Below are 22,040 nucleotides of genomic sequence, written 5' to 3'. Positions count from 1 at the left end.
AGAAGCACATTGGCTCTTTTCCCACTTTTGGTCAAACTGTGATTAAATTAATTTTTCCTTTTTGAAAAATTATTTTCTCTTATTTCTGGATGCAGGTAGGTAACCAGTCTAGTTAGTTGGGACCCCAGTAGCCTCTGACCTAGGTCCTGATAATACTATCACCTAAGAAACTCAAAGGAATTTAAGAGCTCTGTGTAAGGCACTTTGGAAATTACAAGGGCTTTAGGAGCTCTGTCTCAGGAATCTGGGACCAAAATCAAACAAGTAGTTCTTATGTCACAGTCAATTTAAAGAAAAGTACAGGGTAGGTATTAAAACTAATGGGCTATTACCTAAATGCTAGAGTACCTTCCATTTGGTCCACTGTTTTTGAGTACAGGTAGAAAAGAAAATGTCTTAGAAGCCAGGAAAGCCAGATTGACTATTAGTCAATAGTATTGACTATTTCTACAGCTTTGGGTGTTTTCTTGTCTGGAAAATGAAGATGATTTTGGTCTTCTTTAAGACTATGGTAAGAATGAATGTAAACAATTTTAAATTGTGACAGGGCTATACTATTATAGAATCTACATGTCTTGACAATTGGTTCAGTAGTATTCTTTTGATCTCTCACTCAGGGATTATTAATTTGTGGGGGAATTATAGATTCCTTTGAGAATCTGTGGAAGGTATGAAACCTCTTCCTGGTAAATGCACAAAGTTCTGCATCCAACTTGAGGCAGTGAATAGAACTGTGGAGCTGGAGCCATAGACCCCCAAAAATGGCTATATCATACTATATCAAAATGGCTAACAGACTGATTCAGAGACTTGATAGCATAACAGAATATGGAAACAGAAAACAGTAGATACAGCCATATGATGAATTCATTGTAAATTGGTGTATTTGAGAAATCGCCAAATAAAACACTGGGATCAGACAGTGAAATTGTCCCCAAAGATTCTACAGCTTACCTCAAATATCAGAACCTTGCTGAAATTCTCAATTGTCTATAATAGACACCTAAGAATTTAAATTTTTCCACTATTTCCATTGGCCTGTTTCTTCCATCTTATATTCTCAGCTAAACTCTGCAACTGAATTATCATTTTTAAATTAATTTTGGAAGTAACTGTAAAAAATGCTGATCTTGAATCACTTTTATCTCTATCAAATATCCTACAGGAACAGGTAACAATCTGAGGCCATTAATATAATTGTTTATACAAATCATTGATTTAAGTAGTTAACAAGTCACTTAATTTAAAAGAGCAAAAGCCTACAAATGACCTCAGGCTTGGTTCCATTTGTACTGCTTATTGAAGAACTCATACTAAAGAACTAGAATGAGTTTTCTTTTATGCCCACAAAACCTGTTACTTCAGACAATAAATTCAGTATTTATGAAGAAAAGGTCTTTAGTCCTAAAAGACCTTATAAGAACAAACTTTACTCTCTGTTCATGCTAAAAAAAATTGGAAGTAAATAATTTCTTCATTCATCAATTCTATCTTCAACCTTCAATATAGAAAGCTTTGTTCCATAAGATGCCTCCCTGGGCTGGGGGTGTAGATCTCAGTGACAGAGCACTTGCCTAGCATATGTGAGGCCTTATATACCATCCCTAGTACCACACACAAAGGAAATTCATATAAAAAGTTTTGTATGTCAACAACCAGTTCCTGTTTACAAAACTCATGTTAGTTACTGGTCATTAAATCTTTGACTCCCAATAAATCAGTTTGTGGGCTAACTTGGATCACTTACTTCAAGAAGTAGTTGTAGCATAAAATTCAAATTAAAAGTAATTTGAAGAGTCACTTGAAGTTTGTTAGATTTTATGACTGATAATCATTTAAGATGCTTCCCTAAATTGAGCTCAAATTTACTTATTAATTTCCTTTTGCTTTAAATTTAGTTGGCAATCCAGAAGATTATTATTTTTAAATATTTAGTTGCAGTTCAAGATCCACTAATTTTATTGACTTTGGAGACACTCAAAACTGAGAAATGTCTCTATTCAGGATTTTATGGTTTAAGTGAATGTCTGACCAACTTGCAAGAAAAATTGGGAGATTATTTCAATATTTTATTTTTTAGTTCCTGAAATACAAATCAAAATAACTTTTTGTTACATATCACTTGAACAAGCTTGATATTCTTTTCAATACATGGTGAACCAATACAGGTATTTTAACATTTCCTTTTTAATTACAATACATCTTGTTTTGGAGGAAAACAGCTTATCAAAAAGATGAATGTGTACAGAGTTAGGATATACCCTCCAACTTAAAATTTGGTCCACTAAAATATATCAGTATTCCTCCTATAACAAAAATAAATTAACCCTCATAGTTGAAAAAACAAATATTTGGCACAGGCCTCTGAGACAGCTTGAAAAAACAAGTTAAGATGTGTTTCAACTCTACAGAGGAACATACAAAATCCACCAGAAACATCTTTCAGAAAAACTGGTCTGATTGCTATTGGGATTCTTCTGCTTCAGACGGGGAGAGAAGGTACACCAGAGGGCAAGGAAGACTCACAACGGCCACAGAATCACTTATGAGAATTAATCAAAATTTAATACAGAATAACATATGACAACAGTACAACAATCTCAAGTTATTCAAATGCCTGGAAAGCAAGTTGTAAGCTTAGAACAAGTACCTTAGCAGGAACAATACAACACATTTATATAATTTTGGAGGTGAGAAAACATCATTCATACATGATACTTTGTATACAAGTAACTTAGATTCTAGGACTCGGGAGATAACAAAACATACAACATGTCCAAGCTGCTTAACCTTCAACCATTCTCTTGAGTATTAAACCCAGGCCACCTTTGGCCACTTGCAGAGGTGTTTTTTCTTCCTTATTCTCAATGTATATACTTGCTCCTTGGGACACCAGCAGCTTTGCTTCTTCTATTCTCTCCTCATCACAGGCTAAGTGTCTGAAATTAGGGATCACAAAGACCAATTAATCACTAATAATTCTATGTAATAGGCTGTCGTGCAAGGTAGTCTAAACTGCATATTATTAGGCAGTGATAGATAATATTGGGAAGATATTTCATCAGGAAAAGAAAATCAATTTGCATGGGAAAGACTGTTTATAAGTTAAAATTCACTGGAATAGCCTTATAATACCAGATTATAAATTTGAATCCTGGTCTTATTACAGTAGAAGAATGGATCAAAATGCTAGCCTAAGGCAAAATTTCTGCATTTTATGGAAATTACCCCCAAATACTATATGTCACCATTCAGAGTTTGAATTCAGAAAAGTCTCAATTTATAAGCTATCAATAGCAAATTTTGTGGCTTAACTTTTGGCAAAGCAGTTGAAAAGGTTTTATCTTGTTTGATGCATCTATCTACTTGATGTTAGCAAGGTATTATTTTCACCATTTTATAGTTAAAATTTTGACCGAGGTTAATGTTCTTGGTCAGAATGACGCGGTTTAGCAGTAAACTGAGTGGGGGAGGAAACTAACCTTTGTCAGGCACTTGTAGTTTGCCAGGAAGGGTACTAAGCACTTTATATGTTATTTTATTTAAACCTCATAATAAGCTAGTGGGGAAGTAATTATAATATTAAAGATGAAATTAAAACTCAGGAAGATTAACTAACTTCCCTAAGTTACTTCATGTGCATATTTAATATGTTAGAAAGTGGCAGAGTCTGGATACTATTCCTAAATCCTCTGTTTTTCCCAGGACCCTAAGTCGTTTGTCTTCTAGACTGCAGACCATCCTGCCTTTCAAATATGGAGAAAGATGCTGGGGCATGGTGCATGCCTGTAATCTCAGCAGCTTGGGAGGCTGAGACAGGAGGATTCTGAGTTCAAAGCCAGACTCAGCAAAAGGGAGACCCTGTCTCTAAATAAAATACAAAACAGGGACATGGCTCAATGGTTGAGTGCCCCTGAGTTCAATCCCCATCACAAAAGAAAGAAGCTGGAATAGGTAAGTCTTTCTAAACATAGTAATTTAGAATTACAGGATAGATATTTAAACTAAGAGTTAAGAAAACAAACAACTTTTTGAAACAACTTTCAAAAAGTTGGTATAAAGTCAATCTGGAAAACTCATTCTGGAATAAAAAGTTGACTCATAGACTTTTTGTTTCAAAAAAAGGACTCACTCTTCAACAAAGAAGAAAAGTAACAAAGTACTGTGAAAAAATATCAAGGTAGGTTATGGCTTCAGGTTATACACATAAATAAATTTCAGATGGATTTAAGTGTTAAATGCAAAACAATAACTCTCAATCAACACATAAGAAACAAAACAGCCAGGCATGGTGGTGCAACCCAGTAATCCCAGTTATTTGGGAAGCTGAGGCAGGAGGATTTCAAGTTCAATCTAGTCTCAGCAATTTAGCAAGATCCCATCTCAAAACAAAAAATAAAAAGGGCTGAGGATTTGGCTGAATGATTAAGCACAAGGTTCAATCCCAGGTACCAAAAAACAAAAACAAAAACAAAAACAAAACAAAACAAAAAAACCAAACGAACAAAAACACAATAAGAAAACAAAAAAACCCACAATGAAATGTGAACCAAAACCTGTAATAAAATATAAGTAAATGTGTAACTAATTTCAGGGTAAAGAACAGCTTTTCAGTCATGAGGGAAGATTAATATGTACAGAAGTTGAAACTTTGTTATTTTAAAAAGAGCATGAACAAAATGAAAAGACAAACTGGGAAGAGTATTTTCAACTAACATGGCAGAAAAGTTAGTATTTTTACTATCTCAAGTCAAGAGCACTTAGAAGTCAGTAAAAAAGAAATTAGTTGTCCAAAAGGAAACAGAGAAAGGGACACCAAAAGTTAAAATTTAGATAAGAAATATAACTAGTCATAGGCACTAAGATTCAAAATCAATGAAAGTAAAAAATGTAAACTGCAACCATGAAATACCATTTTTCACAGAACAAAGGACAATTTCAGTGTTGATGAAGGGGTAATAGGCATTTTAAAATGCTATTTGGAGGGCTCAATGATTCAACTCCTCTGGAAGCACTTTGGTAATACATAGTAATAGTCTTCAAATGTGTGTATTTTTTGACTCAGCAATTCAACTTCTAGGAGTCTATACTAATGTAATATTCAGCAATATGGTCAAAGATTTTATACAAAATTGATCAGAGTAGCACATGGTGGAAAACTCAAAATTGTTTAGAGGAATGATTAAATTATGGCACATCCATAAAATGGAATTGTACCTTAGCATTAAAAATGTTTTAGGGGCTGGGGTTGTAGCTCAGTGTTAGAGCACTTGCCTAGCATGTGTGAGGCACTGGGTTTGATTCTCAGCACCACATAAAAAAGAAGTAAAATAAAAATATTGTGTCCATCTACAACTAAAAATATTTTTTAAAAATGTTTTAAACATATTTAATGACATTGGAAAATGTTCCCAATATACTATGAGGTGGAAAGAACAAGATACAAAACTATAAGACCCTATATGTACTATAAGACCCTAATTTTGCTAATACATATACATATATATATATAATATAAACATTTGCATGTATAAGACTGAAAAGAAATGCACAAAAATGCTATCTGTGTTTATTTCTGGGTGGCAACATGATAGGCAATTTTTATTTTTATGCTTTGGTGTACAAAGTTTTTGCCATTAACTTGCACTGCATTTATAAGCATAATAAAAAAAAAAGAAATGATGTGTAAGAATTATTGCAAGAGGGCTAATGTCAGGTAGAACACAAATGACTGCTGCTTGTCACTTACAGAGGAGTGTTACCCTCAGTGTCTTGGATGTTTGTGGATGCTTTGTAGTACAGAAGGATATGAATCATCTTCAAGTTACCCTTGGCTGCTGCCCGGTGCATTGCTGTAGCTTCATAATGATCCTTAGCATCTGGATTAGCCCCACCTTCTAGTAACATGACAGCAATCTGGAAAGACAGAGAAGGAAACAATGCGGAGATCCACTTGTGTTTTTGTATACATTTAGAACTCAAAAGAAGTAGGCTAAGGATGGACCCATACCTCATGCCTGTTTTTGGAAGCTGCGTAATGTAGGGGAGTACAACCATTTTGATTGACAGCATTCACTTGCGCACCTTTTCCCAGGAGCGCTTTTACAATTTCATCCCGGCCAGCAGAAGCAGCAATATGAAGAGGAGACCAGCCTGCCTGTAGGAAGTGGGTCATAGAAAAGTCAGAAGCTGAAGGTATGGGTATCAATGTGAATAAATTTTAAACATTCTTGTTTCCCCATCATTAAGTACTGTGGAAAATCTGGAAACCAGAATGTATAAAAAGAAGAATCAACCCAAATCCCATAATATAGACATACTGATACATAAGTCTAATTCTAATGTGCTTTTCTTTTTTTTAACATTGAAATTGGGAATGGATAATATATATTTCCATGTTCATTTTTCCTAATTTCCACTTATCATGCTGGCCATTCTTTAGAATTATAACTTCGTTGTTTCCGTATTATTTTATCATATGGATATATTTGATTGTATTCAACCATTTTCCCATTAAATTACTTTTCTACTATACATATACTTTGATAAGCATCCCTAAAAGGAAACTTTGCCTACATAAAAAGTTGCACTTTTTTTTTGTACCAGGGATTGAACCCAGGGGCATTCAACCTCCTGACTGCATTCCCAGCCCTTACTTATTTTTTTATTTTTAGGCAGGATCTCACTAGGCTGCTTAGGGCCTAAGTTGCTAAGGCTGCCTTTGAACTTGCAATCCTCCTGCCTCAGCCTCCCAAACTGCTGAAATTACAGGCATACATCACAGCGCCCAGTGAATGGTTCCATTTATATTTTTCACAATTCTAATCCTAATATAACCAAAAGCATTACAGTAAATATCTATATATAAACAACAGGGCTGGGGATATAGCTCAGTTGGTAGTGTGCACGAGGACCTGGGTTCAATTCCCAGCACTGCAAAACAAATCGCATGTATGTATATATATATGTATATATGTATATATATATATATATATATATATATAAACACATACATACATATACATACATACCTAGGCCCTCATTATTCAGGCAATACTCACCAAAAAATTCCAACATAATAAAAAGAGTATACAGACTTTCAGGGTTCAAAAGAATAAGCGTTGGTCTATATTTTTTCCCTAAATCACAGAGTATGAGTGACAAAATTAACATTCTAAAATAATACAAACACTAGTCTCATGCTTGATCACCAGGGCTAGGCTATAACTTCCTTGTTGTAAAGGTTGCAATTTTGTTTATGAGCTTAATACTCATGCTTCAGTAAACACCACTCTGGAGTCTAAAGATAATTGGGGATTTATCAACTTTGCCAAGTACTCACATCATCTTTATCATTCACTGGCACTCCAAGTTGCAGCAAGAACTCAACAATTTCAGTATGTCCAGCTGAACATGCCCAGTGCAATGCGGTTCTGCTGTCCTACGTGGGAAATAGAGAAACGCTACAGTCAACATTCATGAGGAGAAATACAGGCTAAAAGGCAGTAAAAGTTACACTGGTGTGCTGACAAACCTATAGTGTGAAAACAAGAAATGGAGAACACTGGATCCCCAGGTAAGTAAACTTAAAATTTTATTGCCTACAGTATAAGAGAGAGCAAGATTTTAGCAACATGTGGTGAATAACATCAATGAATGTAAACAATTCTGGCAGAGAACAGCAATGAAAGCAGTAGACAAGAAACTGATTCCAATGCTTTAGCAGAATGGAGCTCATTACTTATGTACCTGTATGTCTAGCACTGTGTTAGAAGATGTATGTGCATCATCCCATTTTACCACCAACATCCTATATAGTGGCTATTATCCCCTTTTACAGATAAGGAAACGAAGACTCTTTAAAGTCAAGCTATTTATCTAAGGTCACACAACTTATCCAAAGTCTGTCTAACCCTGAACTCTCTACTACTACACTGATCTGAAGTTACATGTTCTAGAAAGAACCAATGAATCTTATGGGAGAAGAAATGTTCATAAAACTAGTTGAGATTATCTATATAATCATTTAAAAAACATTCCACAAAAATTAAAGAGCAACAAAATTGTCTTTTATAAAATAGCTAGGAGTTAGTCCTGTTTTTGAAAGAGAATCCTTATTTGATTGATGACTGCTATATTTCTTAGTTGGTCCTAGGTAATAGAAAGTGGTATTATTGTTTATATTTTGCAGTGGCAGGGACTGAAACTAGGGCCTTCTGCATTCTGGGCAAGCACTCTACATATGGGTAGCTCTGAAAATAGTACTTTAATATTTTACCATATTTGCTTCAAAGTTTTCCTCACTTAAAAACGAATTCTATCATGAATTTTCACTCCTAAAATATAAAAGTACTTTCTTACATAACTACAAACCAGTTACATTTATTAAAATTAACATTAACTCCTTTATAACTTCTAATATCCAGTCTCTATTCAAATTTCCCCAATTGTCTCCCAAATACCTTTTTGCAGCTGATTTAAAAACAGGATTCAAACAAAGCCCTTAAGTTGCATTTGGCTACTACATTTCTTATGTGTTTTAATTCCAAATAGCCTCCCCCCTTTAATCCCCATTTTGTGCCACAGACTAGATGGTTAAATTTTCAATGGAGTATTATTAAATCTCAATATAAATTATTACATTAAAATCAAATCATTATCTCCAGGCCAAAAGGAAGGCAAACTAGGAAAATGTAGGGGAGTTTTCAGGTTGAGTAATAAAGGAAAGTTCCAGAAAAGAGAAAATAGTCTTCCTGATTTTGAATTATGTTCCTAAAGACACAAAATGAAACATTTTAAGTATGGGACACTGTCTTACAGAAGGCAATCTATCTATCTATACATAGATGTTTGTTGCTTTACTGGGGCGGGGGCACCGTGATCTTGGGAGAAATTCACAGTGAAAGCATGAGGGTCCGTTTGAGCAGGAGAGCAGAAACACTTCAATATGTCTATTCATTTATGTTCTCTCTGTTTAAAAGGCGTGTTCATTCGCTGTGAAAATCCCACTCTTTCAAGGTCTAACTTCTTTTACATTTTTTGCAAATCCTTTTCTAATAACCACGACATTCGCATAAGGTCCTCCCATTACATCTTCTGAAAGTACCATGTAAACTTCTCTCCAGGGTATTTACCATTTGCAACATGTTTTGTCGTTATTTTATTAATTGACCGTGTACCCAGCTCCTAGCAAACGGCCTGGGACAGAAGGGGTGTTAAGTTTCACGTGGATTATTGAATACAATCACTAAGGGTAAAAATATTCATAAAATAAAGCTTCCCTCCTCACGGATATCTCAAAGACGGGGCATTTCTGAGAAATGCGGTAGACGTTCTAGAAATATCCAAAATTCAGCGAGCTAAGCTCCGGGCCAAAAAAAACATTTGAGGTCTGCTGGGCTAGCTCTGGCAGCCCGAACACGAGTCCTCAGGTGACCCCGGGGTGCGGATGGGGAGGCGAGGGCGGGGATCTGCCCCGCGTGGAACCGGCCTCTGCTCGGGCAGGGCCCGGGAAGACACGTAGGGTTTCACTGATGCCGCCAGCTGCGGGCAGGCCCTAGTGCGGCTTTACCTGGTCAGTTCTAGTAGCCAGTGATTTATCGGCCAGGATGCTCTCCTTCAACTCCTCCAGCTTCCCGCTGTAGGCCAGGTTGCAGACCATCAGGTTAGACACACACCCCTCCATTTCGCTTTCCCAGGATCTCCGTGAAGCGCAAGCAACTCCCGCCTCACGTCCCGGGCTCCGGCTGCCAGTCAAGAGAGCCTAGAGCTCCACCAATCATCACCTTTCTCGTTCCCGTGTTTCTTTTCCCATCGCGTGGCGATTCTGGGAGTTGCAGTTTGAGAGCAGTTCCGGGCAGGGAGGCGCCTTTCCTGTCCTCACGGACTCGGCCCCTAGCAGTGAAAAACTACAAGTCCCAGGGTCCCTTGCGACGGCCATAGTCAAGTTGCCGGTGGAATTGGCCCAGGATGACAGCTGGAGAATGGAGTCAGGTACGGGGAGCGGCTTCGTGTGGAACTCTGTGGAAGAGCTGGGGTGGGTGGTCGCTGTTGGGGCATTGAGTCGGCCATATAAATCGGTTGCAGAGGCAGGGCAAGAGAGTTATGGGAGCCTAAAGGTGCTGTCCCTCGGGGGGGCCCTGACCTGCACTGGCAGGCGGAAGGGACAACAGTTGGAGCTGAATACAACCTCCAGGGCTCGAACCAGTGACTGTGGTTACCCTCCCCCTCCTTACCACCGCCCCAGAGTAGAAAGAAGTAGGGTTTAATTATTCTGACATCTCAGCGGACTGGCATCAGAGCAGGGTTCTGCCATAGCAGTGATAGCCTATAACACCATACTAAGATGATGTGCCAGTGTGATGCCAAAGGCAGGGTGTGATGCTGTGGAAGCCACTTGATATCTAAGAGAACTCAGTGAGTCCTTAGCTTGGTGACATCACTACTTAATGAGGGTCATTTTAAGAATACAGTGGTATGGTGTTGGCATTTTAATATCACAATAATAACGATGACATTGAGGCTTTGTTACAACTATTAAGTTAATAGTGTTTCTTTTTATGGAGATCTCAAATCGTGCCAAAGCAGAAGCAAGGCAAGGCTTATCCTTTATAGGGCATATCCAGAAGGGCATTATGCCCAAACTAGGTGATTATAAGAATGAATACATTCAAGAAAGAGATTGATTATATTTATGTTTATCCTGTTATGGTGTAGAAAAGGGCTTACTTGGCAAAGTCTCTGTTTAAAACAAAATGGTAAATATGTTAGGCTTTTGGGGCCAAAAGGTAAAATTAAGGATATTTTGTAAGCATTCATATGGCAAGAGAGAAAATAAGTTTTAACAAATGTTTATTGATCGAATTCAAACTGTAATAATAACAGTGCTTCTTTGTAACACAGGACTACTACTAAGAAGAATGGAATTATTTTGGGGATAGCATTTTGCTTAATTGGGTCTCAAAGTTAGTGTTCTCTATTATCAACATTGATGCCAAATATATCTGTCAATGCTGATCTGTAATGAAATTTTACCTATTTCATCTTTGAAAATGTCTTTTCACACAAATAAGCACTGCCAACTACTGAAATCAGTCCAGGAACGTATACTTTAAAATTTTTATCTAAATACATTTTTTAGATTTCACAATAGTTTTGGATTTATAAAAAAGTTGCAAAGATAGTACAGATTTCTCTTTTATCTTTCACCCAGTTTCCCCTGCTGTCTTTTCTATTTTAACGGCTGTATTGAGGTGTATTTACATACCATAAAATTCACCTATTTCAAGTTTATAATTAAATGATTTTAGTGAGTTTACAGTCATGCAGTTTTTACTATAAATAGGGATTATAATACTTGCATCTTCCCAATAAGATCTCATGTCCATTTACAGTTAATCCCCATTCCCACTCCTAGCCCAGTGAACCAATGAATCTACTCTTGTCTCTATAAATTTGCTTATTCCGTATACCTCATGTAAATGAAATAATGTAGTATAAGGTTTGTGTCTCTGGCTTCTTTCATGTAGCATGTTTTTGAGGTCCAATCATGTTGTAGTATGTATAAGTACTTCCTTACTTTTTATTGCCAAATAGTATTCCATTTTATGGATGTAACACGTTTTTGTTTACTCACTAGCTGACAGACATTTAAGTTGCTTCCAATTGTTGGCTATCATGCTGATGAGAGAATTTGAGTGCAAGTCTTTGTGTGGATATATGTTTTCATTTCTTTTTGGTCCATACCTGACAGTGGAATTACTGGATCATAGGGATTTTTTTTTTTTTTTTTTTGATACTGGGGATTGAACCCAGGTGCACTTAACCCCTGAGCCATATCCAGAAGGGCATAATGCCCAAACTAGGTGATTATAAGAATGAATACATTGAAGAAAGAGATTGATTATATTTATGTTTATCCTGTTATGGTGTAGAAAAGGGCTTACTTGGCAAAGTCTCTGTTTAAAACAAAATGGTAAATATGTTAGGCTTTTGGGGCCAAAAGGTAAAATTAAGGATATTTTGTAAGCATTTATAAGCCCATTTGTAAGCCCTTTTTTTATATTTTATTTAGAGACAAGGTCTTGCTGAATTGCTCAGGGCCTCGCTAAGTTGCTGATGCTGGCTTTGAACTGGTGATCCTCCTGCCTCAGCCTCCAGAGCCATTGGAATTACAAGCATGAGCCACCACCCCTGGCTAGATCATAGGGAAATTTTATATTTGACTTTTAAAGAAATTGCAGAACTGTTTTTCAAAGTAGAAGCTCCATTTTGCATTTCTACTAGCAATATATGATGGTTCCTGTTCCACATTTTCAGAAACATTTGTTATTGACTCCATTTTCTATTTTAGCCATTCTAAGTGGGTGTGAAATGATATATCAGTGTATTTTAAATTTTCATTTCCTTAATGATTAATGACAGTGGGCATTTTTTTCATATACCTTTTAGTCATTGATATATCTTGAACAGTGAAGTATCTGTTCATATCTTTTCTCATTTTAAAATTGTTGAGTTGTAAGAATTGTTTATGTATTCTACATTCAAGTACCTGTCAGGTATATTATATGTAAATATTTTTCCCAGTGAACTTCTTGTCTTCTCCTTTTCTTTTTTTTAAATATATATTTTAGCTATAGATGGACACAATAACTTTATTTTATTTATTTATTTTTATGTGGTGCTGAAAATTGAACCCAGTGCCTCACATGTGCCAGGCAAGTGCTCTACCACTGAGCTACAACCCCAGATCCTCTTTTCCTTTTCTTAAAGGTGTCTTTTGAAGTAAAAATGTTTCAAATATTGATGAGGTCTATTTTTTTTTTTCATTTATGGTCCATGCTTTTTCTTTAACCTAACAAGTCTTTGCCTAATCCAAGATCTCAATGACTTTCTCCTATCTTTTCTTCTAGATGTTTTATTGTTTTATCTCTTACATTTAAGTCAATGATTCATTTTGAGTTAATTTTTCTGTATAGTATGAGGTGAATATCTAAGTTCATATTTTTAATGCATATAACCAAATTACCCCAGCACTGTTTGCTGAATCTCTTTTCATATTAGTCACACTGATGAACACACGTGGGATATTAATATTATCTGTACTTCACACCAGTTTTACTAGTTTTACCTCTATCCGAATGGTGTCCATGATATCATATTACACTCATTAATTCTGTCTCTTTAGGTTCTTTTGGTTCAACTGTGAAGGTTCCTTAGACTTTGCTCATTTTTATCACCTTAAATTTTTTAAAAAATGTTTGTAGTTGTTGAAGGACCTTTATTTTATTTACTAATATGAGGTGCTGAGAATCAAACCCAGTGCCTCACACGTGCTAGACAAGCACTCTACCTCTGAGCTAAAGCCCCAGCCATTGACCTTAACATTTTTAGGTGTACTTGTCAGATACTTTGTAGAAAATTCCTCAATCTGGATTTGTCTGATGTTTTTCTTGTGACTTAGACTGGGGTTGTATTTTTTGGAGGAAGTCTGAAGGGATGAAGGGCCACTCTCATCATAGCTTATTAAGGGTACATAACCATATGATTTTAATTGAGCCTATTCATTGCTTGGAATAGAATTGTACTAGATTCATTATTCTCTTAATATTTACCTTTTAGAATGTCATTACATTGCAGATTAATAATTTCCAATTGAAAGTTAGGTGAAAGTTCCTCAACTGAACATTTAAGTGGATGTTGGAATATGAAAATATCCTTTGCACTTCCTCAAGGTCCAAAAACTGTTGCTGAAACTGTAGTTTGAACTAGGAAAATATATATGTAGCAAATTTGTGTGGAAATGGAGATCACGTTTCTTGTCTTAACATTTTTAAGGTCAGCTTTATTGTGATATAAGTTGGACACAGTAAATCTCACACTTTCTAGATGAAAAGTTCAATGCACTTGGTTATAAAAATAACTGTTTTGTATACCGTCACAGTCAAAGTGCAAAATATTTCTATCATTCTCAGTCGTTCTCTCATGTTTCTTTGAGGTCACTTCTCTCTGCACAACTCCCAATTCTTGACAACAACTGAACTGATTTCTGACACTAACTTTTTAAATGTACAATTTAATGATTTTAAGTATTTTTGAAGTTATGTTGCATCAGTACAATATTATTTGATTATTTATATCACCCCAGAAAGAGACCTCATGCCTATTTTCAGTTACTTCCCATTTCTACCCCAAACCCTAGGTAACCACTCATCTGTTTTGTGTCTATGGATTTTCATTTTCTGGATTTTGAATATAGATAGAATATAGATATGTCTTGCTTTTTTCACTTAGCATAATATTTTTGATATTTATCTAAATTGTAGCACATATCATTTCTTTTCATGGCTAAATAATATTTCATTTTATGGCTCTAACACATCCTTTTTTATTAATTCATAAGTTGGGCATTTGGACTGTTATCACCTTTTAGTTGGTATGAATAATGCTGCTAATAAACATTTGTGTCCAAATTTCTATGCAGGCAAATGTTTTCTTTTCTCTTGGGTACATATCAGGGAGTGGAATTGCTGGTCACATGTTAACTATGTTTATACTTTATAGTAGCTGTATTTTATATTTAATTTATATTTGTATTTAAGTTTTTGAGGAACTGAGAGACTGTTTATCAAAGTGGCTATACCATTTTGTAGAAACTTATTTGGGATCAAAGTTCTCCACATATTTACCAGTACATACTTTATCTTTCTTTTTATTACACCCATTCTAGTGGGTGTGAAGTGGTATCTCATTCTTATTTTATTGTTATGATTTGTTATATCATAGGAAGTATGTAAAGCATCTTCATATTATTTGTAATTCAATGTTAGTTGTTGGTGTGACTTTACTATGTAAAGTCTACTATGTAAACTTTACTAAAGTTTACTATGTAAACTTACTAGTGTAAATTTCACACCTACATTGTTTTGTCTTATAATTTTATGTTGAATTAATTAAGAAACATTTGCAAGTCTGCAGCAAAAGCTATATTTCCAGAGCCATTCAGTGTTCACTAATAGTGATTGAAGGCCGTTCCCCCTTTAAAATGTGAAAATCATCCTCACCTTGCTTTCCAAACAAACACATGAGAATGAATGAACTTAGCCTGCTAACCATAGTTTGCTAACAACTGGTGTAGAGCGAAAATACTTTGTATGTAGTAGGTGCTTGGTAAATATTTACCCAGTTCGTTATGAAGATGTAGTAGACCTGTTGTGTGGTATTCACAAATACATGTGTATAGTGACATTTCCTCATAATAATACATCAAGGGACTGGATCAGATTGCTATAAGCAGGTGGAAGCTCCAAATGTCTCTCCTACTGAGTGACTTGCTCAGGTAATCTTTTATAGAAAATACATTGTGCTTTTATTTTATTTGGTAGACATGGTAGCTCAGTTTCAGCTTGGAGTTTCTTAGGGCCAAGAGTCAGGTACTTCTTGACTTTTTGCAAGCTTCAAGGTAAATGGATCTTAGAGGAGAAGGTCTTGTCTTTTCTGTTTCCGGCTCCAAGTTATGGAAACAATGTGTTGGCTGTTTATGTCTATCAAGGGACATTAGAGACTCCGTTAGGGTCTCATTCCCTTGCTGCTTACATGATTGGATGCCTTTTCTATTGGTCACCTAGACTATAAGTGCTAGAACAAGCCAAGTTAACTTTCTAGACTTAAGTAGTAATACTAATAAAAACTAGCATTCATAGATCATGTGCCAGATATTGTGCTTATCCCATGTAACTCTTACAACAACCCTATGAGGTAGGTATTATTGTCCCCTAGCCCATACCTTTTAAAAATGAGAAAACAGGGACAGAGAAGTGAAGTAACATGTCTAGTTAAAGTTGGATCTAAAATTGAAATACAAGCTTATTTTACCTCAAAGTCCTAGCAAATAACTACTGTATCATACTGCTATGTATTACTGAAGATAAAATTATGCAGAACTGCAAACCGCAGAGAATACAATAACAATTTCTGTCAGAATTCTTTGGGCTGTAACTCTGCCTAATTGTGGGAATGACATGATTTTTCATGTTGTAGATTAACATTGTCCAATAGAACTTTTTGTGACGTTGGTCAAGATCAGTATCTATACTGTTCTTGTATGGTAGTCAGTAGCACGTGGCTATAGAGCACCTGAAGTGTGTTTAGTAACTGATTTTAAATTTTATTTACTTTAATTATTTTGAATTTAACTAGCCTCATATGGCTAGTGGCTACCGTTTTGGACTATGCAGAAGGCAAATTTTTCCCCACTTCTTTTAAATCATTACTATTTTACCTAATACAAATATTATTTCCATAGCACACCTGGGAATGAATACTTTCTATTAGTGAAAAAAAAATTGGGGGAGACCACACACAGAGTAGATGCAAATCACTTAACTGCATGACAGTCATAGAAATAGGTTCTGGGTTATCTAGCATGGAACTCCTCCACTTACTAGATGAGGTTTGAACAACTGGCCCTGAAACCCTTTCCAATTGATTTCTCATTGGTTGCAAATGCAATTTATATGGCCTTCACATTTGCAGTTGCCTGGTATAAGATGAGATGTTTTAATCTGTGGCTGTATTTTAAATCACATGTGCTTCTTAATCCTATTGTTAAATGTCCTTGCTATTGTAGGTCACTGGCCTATAAAAACTATTCTCATTTAAAATCCATCCCTTCATTAAACTGGCATACTGTTATAGACTATTATGGTAAAACATTTCATTTGTTTACTTTCTGAGTTTTAGCTTCCATACCTTTTTTCTGAGTTATTTGCTTTTAAGTAATTTTTAAAAATATGAATAACAAAAGATCCATAAGAAGCTGCAAAAATAGTGCAGAAAGGCTCTATACAATCTTCATCCTGTTTACCTCAATCATTAGATTTTACATAATTATAATATCAAAACCAGTAAACTGTCATTAGAACAATATGTGCTTATATTTTATTTTGTTTTTCACATGCATAGATTCGTTGAACTATCACCACGATCAGGAAATGTTCCATTAGCACAAAAATCTCTCCTCTGTTACCCCTTTTTAGTCATGCTCATTACCTGCCTCCACCATTCATAACCCCTGACAATACTAATTTGTTTTCCTCCTACTCTGCCATCATGTTTGTATGTCACATATTTTGATATGATTTTCCTTTTTATTCAGTTCATTGTTGTTGCTTTTTACTTCCCTTAAGACTTCCTCTTTGACCTATGAACTATTTAGAGGTATTTTGCTTAATTTCCAATTGTTTGAAAACTTTCTCATTTTCATTCAGTTTCCATTTTTTAGTTTAATTCTATAATAAACATTTTTAAGTTTCAGTAACAAAATTTCAGTTATTCAAAACTTGCTCATATTTGCTTTATGACTCAGGATATGGTCTTTCTTGGTGAATGTTTCATGGCAACTTGAAAAATGTATATTCTTCTGTTATTGGGCAGGTGTTCCATATATGCCAATTAGATCTTGTTGGCTTATTGTGTTGTTCATATTTTCTGTATCCTTGCTTATTTTCTGCTTAGTAGACTTACAAGTTTCTGAAACAAATGATGTTGAAGTCCCCAACATAATTGTTGACTTATCCACTTCTCTTTTCAGTTTTATCTGTTTTTGCTTTGTGTATTTTAAGGCTATATTTTTTAGTGCAAACACATTTGGGATTGATCTTTCTTCTAAATGGATTGACCTATTTATCATTATGTAGTTTCCCTCTGTCCCATGCAATTTTCTGTACTCTGAAATCTATTTTAGCCAATATAATATAGAAATGGTTGCTTTAAAAATCATGTTTACATGATATAGCTCTTTCCATCTTTATATTTTCACTCTACCTATATTGTTATATTTAAATGGAGTTTCTTGTAGATTGCATATAGTTGTGTCATGTTTTTATCTATTCTGCCAATGTCAGTCTTTTATTTTATACATTTACACCATTTATATTTAACGCAAAACTTCACGTTAGGGCCTAATCTGCTGTTTTGGTTAGTTTAGTTTTCTGCATTGTCTTACCTGGCTTTCTGTGGGTTGCTTGTAACCTTTTTATTCTGCGTTTGAGCACATCTGTGTGTGTATGTGTGTATGCACGCATGTGTGGTTGTTGCTCTAGGCATTACGTTATGCATAAGTAACATATCAGAGTTTACTGTGTTGAATTTTAATAGATTAAGTATAGAAACCTTACCTCCCCTTAAGTCACTTTACTCTTCCATTTGTGGTATAATTTTCTTAAATATTTCTTCTACATTTTTTTAGAATCTCGTCAATGTTATGATTTTTTGCTTAATCATAATTTAGGAAAAAAACAAGGAAAGTCTACTGCATGTACCAATACTTTTACTCTTTGTGTAGTTATGTTTTTCCTTCCTCATATTCACAGTTTCCTTCTTTCATCTTCCATTTCCATTTCAAAAACTTCCTTCAGGCCAGGCCTGGTGGCCCACACCTGTAATTCCCACAGCATGGGAGGCTGAGGCAAGGGGGATCTTGAGTCCAAAGCCAGTCTCAGCAAAAGTGAGGTGCTAAGCAACTCAGTGAGACCCTGTCTCTAAATAAAATACAAAATAGGCCTGGGGATATGGCTCAGGGGTTAAGTTCCCCTGAGTTCAATCTCTGGTACCCCCCCCCCAAAAAAAAAAACTTCCTTCAGCTGTGCATTCCTTTAGATACATATGATGGCAACAAATTCTTAGTTTTTCTTCATCTGAGAATATCTTTATTTCCCCCCAAGGATGTTTTAACTGGGTATACAATTATGAATTGATAGTTCTTCCCTCTAGGCACTTGAAAAAGTTGCCATTTCAGTTTGTACTCCAAGGTTCTTGTTAAGAAATTGGTTCTTATTCAAATAGTTTTTCCTCTCTAAGTAAAGTATCACTGTTTCTCTCATGGCTTTTTAAGATTCTTTTTCTGTTTCTTTTAGATTATGTTGCCTTCATGTGAAATTATTTGAATTTATACTATTGAGATTTGCTCAGCTTCTTCAATCTATAGTTTTATATATATTGCCAAATTTTGAAGACTTTCATGTTATTTTTCTATTTTTATAGCAATGTTTTCATTTGTTCTAATTGGTTATACATGAGAGTAGAATGCATTTCAACACATTGTATACAAAGGGAGTATAACTTCTCATTCCTCTGGCTGTACATGGAGTCACACCCATAGTGTAATCATACATGTATATAGGGTAATAATGTCTGTCTCATTCCACCATCCTTCCCATCCCCACAGCCCCACCCCTCCCCTCACTCCCCTCTACACAATCCAAAGTTCCTTCATTTTTCCCTACTCCTCTCCCATGGATCATCATCCACTTATCAGAGACAACATTCAGCCTTTGTTTTTTAGGGATTGGCTTATTTCACTTAGCATGATATTCTCCAGTTCCATCCATTTCATGTTATTTTTCTTGATTTAGCCATTCTACAAAGTATGTACATATCACAACATTTTCTTGTGCACAATAAATGCTACTTTTGTCATTTAAAAATTAATTTCCCCCACATTTTTATTCATGCATTATAGTTGTACATAATGATGAGATTTGTTGTTGCATATTAGTATGTGCATACACCATAACAATATAATTTGGCCCGTAGCACACTGCAACATTTCCCTCTTTCCTTCCCCCCCTGCCCACCCCAATTCCTTTCTTCTACTGATCTCTCTTTGATTTTCATGAGACACCCACCCCACCTTTCTTTTCCTTCTTCCTCTCTAAATTCCTCAAATGAGAGAAAGCATATGACCCTTGACCTGAGTTTGACTTATTTTGTTTAACATAGTGGTCTCAAGTTCCATGCAATTTAAAAATTAATTAATTTTAAAAATTTAAAAATTTTCATCAATTAGTTTTTGAATACTTCCTTAGCCTCACACTGATTTTCCTCTCCTTTTGGGACTCTAAATCAGGCATGAATTTTTAATATGCCATTATAGTCCCATATGTCCCTGAAGCTCTGTTCACTGTTTTTCTAATTTCTTTTCTTTCTGTTGTTTGGATTATGTAATTTCTATTGTTCTATCACCAGTTTCACTGGTTCTTTTCTGTGTCATCTTCTTTTTGTTATTGAGCCCATCCAGTGATTTTTTCATTTGGTTATTTGATTTTTCAGTTCTAAAATTTCCATTTGTTTCTATTTTATACAATCTATTTCTTTTCTGATACTTTCTGTTTTTTTAAATTCATTTCCAGAATGTTTATAATTGCTTTTTGAAGCATTTTAAGATAGTTTATTTACAGTTCTTTTTGGATGATTCTAATATCTGTATCATCACAGTGTTGGTGTCTGTTGAATACCTTTTCTCATTCAAGTTTTTATGTTCCTGGTTATCTGCATCATGAGTACATTTTTATTATATTCTGGACTTCTATGTTATGAGACTAGATCTTATTTCATTCATCTGTTTTAGCAAGGCTACTCTGACACCATTCTAGTGGGAATGGAGTTATGTATTAATTCCAGATGGAAGTGAGAGTTAAGGTTTCCTACTCACCATGTATTGATAACACGGTAGGGGTTGGGATGCCATTGTTACTGGGCAGGGGTAGAATTTCAGGATCCTCACTAGGCCTACACAAACACCATCCTGACTTGGAGAGAGAACCCTTTACTACCATCATGTTCTGGGAGACTCATTGTTGCCTGGCAGGGATGAAAATACTGGATCCTCATTCTACATTTTTTGAAACTACTTCATGGAGAAGGGGAATGGGATGTGTGACTATTTCAAGCCATTCGAAAAGGGAACACATGAAAATAGAATGGAAATCAGTAAATTAGAGGAAAGGAGGAGAGAAGGGAAAGGGGAGATACTAGGATATGAAATTGATCAAATTACTTGGGAATGAAATTGATCAAATTATGTTATATGTATGCATGTATGTATGTGTTGTAATGAATCCTGCTATTATGTATAATCATAATTCACCAATAGTAAAATAAAGCAAGATGAAGGTAGAAGTCTAGGTTCCCTACTTGATCTTTGCTGATGAGAGTAGGGATTGAATTGTTGTTTTTCTCTGTGGTATTTGGCTGGGAAATTATCTTCCAAAAGTGTTCTTTCTCTGTAGGTTACCCCTTCCCTGAACCTTTGACTTAAGATAAGCTAGCTTTTTGATGGATGTATGTGTGCACCCCTCAGCTTGCTGGTTTCCCTTATCACAAGTTCCAGGATCTTTTATTTAAAAACAAAACTGAGGAAACTCACTGCCATATCATTACTTGGGCCTTGAGGTCCCTAGTGCAGAATTCTTTCTACCTATAGGAGACTCATTAGAGATGGATCATACATATATTTATAAATGAACATATATATATATATATATATATAATTATAATGTCCAGTGTTTAAAACTATGCCTAGTGGGAGAAACAGGGAAAAGTGAATCTACTCCATTTTTTCATGGAACCAGAATATATAAGTGGTTACTTGAAGAAGACATGGATGTTGTATTAATCCCAGTAAATATCTAGTTAAGAACAGTAAAATCACTCTGACCCTCATTCCCAGATTCCCAGTTCCTGTCGACCACTTTTGCAATCTCTATTTTTATGAATTTCATGCCTTAGATGTTTAGATGTCTCATGCAAGATAATATAGTGTGTGTATGTGTGTACATACATAATACATATAAATATATATATACATATATATGATCACTTCTACTCTCATTTATTGATATTAATACTACTACGAACATGGATATCCAAGTATTTTTTGAGACCCTGATTTCAATACTTTTGGACATGCAACCAAAAGTAGGATTGCTGTATCATATTGTAGTTCTATTTTCCATTTTTGGGGGAACTTACATACTGTTTTCCATAGGGATTGCATCACTTTACAATCCCATCAACATTGCCCAGCATTTCAATTTCTCAACATTCTTGCCAACACTTCTTGTTTTCTATAACCATCCTAAATGGATGTGAGGTGATATCTGATTGAGGTTTTGATTTTCATTTTTCTGAAGATTAGTGATGTTGAACATCTTTTTATATGCTTGTTGGCCATTTGTATTTCATTTTTGGATCAAAAAATC

The 22,040-nt window shown here is 35.2% G+C and overlaps 2 protein-coding genes across 4 annotated transcripts in view; one reads left to right on the top strand and one right to left on the bottom strand.

The window, feature by feature from the left end:
- Positions 1-2,048: 2,048 nt before the first annotated feature.
- Positions 2,049-9,827, bottom strand: PSMD10 (proteasome 26S subunit, non-ATPase 10). Of its 2 annotated transcripts, none has more exons than XM_079124414.1 (5): positions 9,572-9,827; positions 7,343-7,441; positions 6,011-6,157; positions 5,750-5,916; positions 2,049-2,939 (listed from the first exon to the last, which is right to left on the bottom strand). In XM_079124414.1, the coding sequence occupies exons 1-5, from the start codon at positions 9,683-9,685 to the stop codon at positions 2,786-2,788; spliced, it is 681 nt and encodes a 226-aa protein (XP_078980540.1). In that variant the 5' UTR covers positions 9,686-9,827; the 3' UTR covers positions 2,049-2,785. The 2 variants fall into 2 exon arrangements, with proteins under 2 accessions (XP_078980540.1, XP_078980541.1); XM_079124415.1 differs by having other exon boundaries at positions 2,800-2,939; positions 5,829-5,916.
- Positions 9,828-9,861: 34 nt separating this feature from the next.
- The window catches only part of ATG4A (autophagy related 4A cysteine peptidase), a 54,201-nt gene continuing 42,022 nt past the window's right edge, over positions 9,862-22,040 (top strand). The window contains exon 1 of one of the 2 annotated variants that reach the window (XM_079124411.1): positions 9,862-9,993. In XM_079124411.1, the coding sequence (XP_078980537.1) occupies positions 9,984-9,993 (10 nt within the window). In that variant the 5' untranslated portion in view covers positions 9,862-9,983. The remainder of the gene's footprint in view (positions 9,994-22,040) is intronic. The other variant, XM_079124410.1, reaches the window with a different exon arrangement.

Source organism: Sciurus vulgaris (assembly GCF_902686455.1).
Source record: "Sciurus vulgaris genome assembly, chromosome: X".
Taxonomy (NCBI): domain Eukaryota; kingdom Metazoa; phylum Chordata; class Mammalia; order Rodentia; family Sciuridae; genus Sciurus; species Sciurus vulgaris.
Note: the sequence above shows the minus strand (reverse complement) of the source record. Positions and strands in the feature narration are given on the sequence as shown.